Here is a 4344-nt window from a genome sequence, read left to right as displayed (position 1 = left end):
TCTCTGGATCCCAGCTGCACCAACACCCCTCCCCTCCCCCCACTTGCTGCACCCGGCGCTGGGGGTGCGGGTGGGGCGTGAGCCAGAAGGTTCACTGCAAAAGCTAGGGGTGAAGTGTAATTAGTCGTCCTGATTGGAGGCGTTGCCTGCAGCCCAGCCCTCCGCCCTCCCTGCGGATTCAGCCCCGCCTGCCGGCTGCGTCCCCAGGTGAGTCAGGTGGTGGTGGCTTTGGCCCACCCACCTGTTCTGGTTCTGCCCGCCCCAGCCGGAAGCTTCATCCAAGGACTGTGCACAGTTCCTACAGGTGGGGAGCAGAAGGGGAAGACCTTGGGGGGCCTGGGAGGGGGATCCCACAGATTCCTGAGGGCTCCTGGGAGCAGAAAAGGAACCACAAAATCAGAGTGGGGTGTGTGTATCTGTGAGATCAGAGGGTGTGTGTTTGTCGGTGGAAGAGACGTGGGGGTAGGGTGACAGCCCGTGTCCTTGGGAAGAATTCACAGGGACAGAGCAGGCAGGAGAAGGATTAGGGTTAAACCTTACAGACCTCGAAGTGAATACAATTCACTTCCAGTTAACAAAATCTTATTTTGGGGGGATCCAGTGCCTAGCGTGGGGCCCAGAGTAGGCATCCAATGAGTGAACGAGTGCTTTAGCTCTCCTTTCTTTACAAAAAAACCCAAAAAGTTTATTTATTTATTTTGAGGGTGGGGGAGGAGGAGAGAGAGGGGGGAGAGAGAGGGAGAAAGAGAATCCCAAGCAGCCTCTGCACTGTCAACGCGGAGCTTGTTGAGAGATTATGACCTGAACTGAAATCAAGAGTTGGATGTTTAGCCGACGGAGTTACCCAGGCGGCCTTAGCTCTCCTAATACCCGCTTCACTCTCCAGCTAGCCCATACTCACCTCTCACCCAGACTGAGCTGCTGAGCACCAAGCTGTCTGCCAGAGCCCGGGCACATTTTAATTGACTCCGTCCTTGCCCCCAGACAGCTGCCCATCCAGTAACTGGCCAATCCTGATGGGTGGTTGACTGGGTAGGCCAGTGAAGGGGTCATCTGAGGGGTCAAGGGACAATCTCATAGGCAGGCATGGTTTGATTTGGCCTTGGGGGATGGGGAACTCAAAATACCGAGAAGGGGTGTCTGGGAAACAAGAGAGTGGGTGAGGTGGGAGGTGTGTGTGGGTGGATCATGGTGGGGGGGGGGGTGGGGACTGTGAGGAAGACAAGATCGGCTGCAGGGCCGTGTGCTAGATTGTGGAGCCTTGAAGAACATGCCGAAGAATCTGCGTATAGCCCCGAGGGCCTGGGGAGCTCTGGAAGGATTTTTAAGCGGGAGACTGATGGGATCAGATTTGGGCTTTAGGTCCACCACTCTGGGGAGTGGACTAGAGGTGGGGAAAGACAGGATGGGGGGGGGGCATTGTAAGAGTGAAGGTACAAGATGAAGGTGGCTTGGACTGGGGCAGTGGCTGGGTGCAGAGGAGGGACAGAGTCATTCCGGAGATACTTAGTTCCAGGAAGAACGGATGGGGCTTGGTGACAGGTTGGAGGTGAGGAGGGAGGGTATCATTAAGATATCAGCATTAAAGAATATATGGCAGGTACTCCCCTAAACCAGATGCTTCTCTCCTAGGTGCTTTCCTAGCCTGGATCCTCCTCCCCAGGTACTCCTCTGATTGAGGTGGTCCACCTGCAATAATCTCCGGTCCTAGCTGTTCCTCTGACAGGTACTTCCCCAGGTACTCCTCAGATTCGGGTGTTGCTCCTCCAGACATTCCTCTGACTCAGCTGCTCCTCCTACAGGTATTCCCATGCCTAGATGGTCTTCTTCCAGATACTCCCTTAATTCAGGTTCTCCTCCCTAGCCCTAGTGGTTCTTACCTAGGTAATTTCCTGATCCAGATGATCTGCATTTGGCTACTCGCTGAAACTGCTTCCCTCTGGGCAGAGGTGGATGGACAAGGGATGTGTCTGAAGAGCTGAGGGTCAAGGTGGGGTGGCAGGGGCTCCTGCCTGAGGAGGAGAGGGGCCCCCTGCCTGGGTAGGGACAGGCACCGTCCTCCACGTGTGGTCTCTACTTTTGTTCATTAGTTCTCAGCCGTTGCTGTTGTCTGACCCCTGGGAGCCAGAACTGCCTCTGTCCCATCTTCCCAACCTCAGCCTATCAGGCAGTGTAGCAGATTGGGCTCTGGGCCCTGGTGTCAGAGACCTGGGTTCAAGTCCCGGGACTTTTGTCCGAGTTGGTTCACCCCTCTGGGCCTCCGAGTCCTCATCTACAGAGAGAGGATAATGTTTATACCCACCTTACAGTGTTCTGTGAGGACATCCCGCCCGGTGCCTGAATCATACGTAGTGCTTAGCAAGTTCCAGCATTGATTTATTTGTTTCAGCTGCTTTCTGAGCTGGACCCTACAGTCTTCCCTTACAAATAGCCAATTTCCAGGTACTCAGCTTCTCTTTCGTGCACAATCGGTTATGGTTAATTGTCCAGTGCCCAGAGTTGGTGCAGCGCCCTAACATGGCTGTGAGTCTGCCCTGGAATGTGTACCTGTGGCCTCCCACGACACCCGCACGTGGTGTATATGTTCTAGGACTCTGTGCTCCAGGGCTGCCTGGCATCTGGGGGGTCTCCTTGGAGCTACGGCTCTTCTGGCAGAAGCTGAGGCTCACCGGTGTCTCCAGGCCCCTTCATGAGTGAGGCAAACCAAAGTGAGTGAATGGGAAGGGGGCTGGGGAGGGGGTTGGGAGAAGGACCCTGTCCCCACACCTTTCGGTCTCCCCAGGGAACCCATCTGGGGCCCCATGCATAATGCTGTCCCTTTCTCTGCAGCCACTGTGGGGCCCTCAGAGCTCTCCACAGCATCAGCCATCTCCCCTGGGCTGGGCACTGGGGCCCGGGCATGGCCTGTGCTGGTGGGCGTCGTGCTGGGGGCTGTGGTCCTCTCTCTCCTCATCGCGCTTGCTGCCAAGTGCCACCTCTGCCGCAAATACCGTGCCAGCTACCAGCACCGCCCGCTGCCCGGGACCGGGAAGGGTGTCTGTCCGGAGGTGGGTGAAGAAGATGACGATGGCTTCATCGAGGACAATTACATTCAGCCTGGGGCCGGCGGGCTGGGGACAGAGGGCAGCAGGGACCACTTTTCCTTCTGAGCCCCCATCTTTGGTCACCCCCCACCCATACCTGACAGCTGAAGGACAGTGGATACCACAAGGGGACCGTGAGCCTCAGGGACGGAGGTGTCTAGGGCGTAAGGGCTCACCAGGGGTAGAGCAGTCCTCCCTTCCCTGACACTGCTGCTGCTCTGGTGACAAACTTTCTCTTGCTCAATCACCCTCGATGACTCCCTGCTGTACTCAGGACAGCTACCAAGGGCCGGGCTAGGGAAATAAGGCCTCTGTCAGCCTCTTGGTTCCCTTTCTTGCCTTTCCCGACACCACTCCCTACTAAACGAATTATTTGTTTTTCCTTCTCTCCTACATGGTGTTTCACCATGCACTTTTTGGTCACACTCTCTCCCCGGCCTATACTGCCCTTCTGTTCTTGCCAATCCTCCATGACTGTGATGAAAGTCCCTGGTCCATCAACTCCCTGTAGCCCGTCTACCTGCTAGCATTTCAAATGAGCCCGATGAGAACATTTTAGCAGGTGCCAGTGTGCCAACTTTCTTGTTGAAAATTTTCCCTATCAATAAAGTGAGTCATCTAAACGGTTACAGTATATTACACTTTCCACGGGTATTAATAAATCTATTTTCATTTTAAACAAAAGTAAAAAGGAGTCCCTGCTTCTCAGTTTTCCTGAGTTGGAACCTGTGCATAAAAGCATTCCTTCTCATAGCTGGATAGAACTGCTCGGATGTCCCCTCCTCCGGGGGACGCCTTTTGTGAGCCCCTCCGTCTCATAACACCCTGTGAGTTTCTCTACTATTCTCTTGTCATGGTTTATTTTATTTTATTATTTTATTTTATTTTATTTTTTTATCTTTTTTATTTATTATTCTTTTTGCCACGGTTTATTTTAATCTGTATTGCAATTTGCACCTACCCCTTACCGTGCCCGTCCCCACAGTTAGACAGTGAACTCTCTGAAGACACAGGCTGTGCCTCATTCTGTGTTCTCATTCTTGCGCATGGCAAGAATGCTAAGTAAGTATTGGTCAAGTTTGTTTAATTACTGCAGGCTGAGGAATGAGTAGATGAAAGGTGAGGGAGTGAGGCGACCATGGAAGACTTTGTCAAGAACTGATGAAGAGGAGGAGGGCCGGGTCATCCTTGCTGTTGGGGAGATTGGGACAAGGGAGGCAGCTTTGTGTTTTTTTGTTTTCTTTGTGTGTGATTCAACAGT

The 4344-nt window shown here is 53.5% G+C and overlaps 1 protein-coding gene across 1 annotated transcript; it reads left to right on the top strand.

Moving 5' to 3' along the window:
* Window positions 1-202: 202 nt before the first annotated feature.
* CC1H1orf210 (chromosome C1 C1orf210 homolog) lies at window positions 203-3729 on the top strand. Its single transcript, XM_042951950.1, has 4 exons — window positions 203-304; window positions 1633-1726; window positions 2591-2708; window positions 2830-3729. The coding sequence occupies exons 3-4, from the start codon at window positions 2690-2692 to the stop codon at window positions 3147-3149; spliced, it is 339 nt and encodes a 112-aa protein (XP_042807884.1). The 5' UTR covers window positions 203-304; window positions 1633-1726; window positions 2591-2689; the 3' UTR covers window positions 3150-3729.
* The last annotated feature ends 615 nt before the right edge of the window (window positions 3730-4344 follow it).

This window comes from Panthera leo, chromosome C1 (genome assembly GCF_018350215.1).
Source record: "Panthera leo isolate Ple1 chromosome C1, P.leo_Ple1_pat1.1, whole genome shotgun sequence".
NCBI classification, from domain to species: domain Eukaryota; kingdom Metazoa; phylum Chordata; class Mammalia; order Carnivora; family Felidae; genus Panthera; species Panthera leo.
The sequence above is the reverse complement of the archived record's forward strand: the minus strand, read 5'-3'. Positions and strand labels throughout refer to the sequence as shown.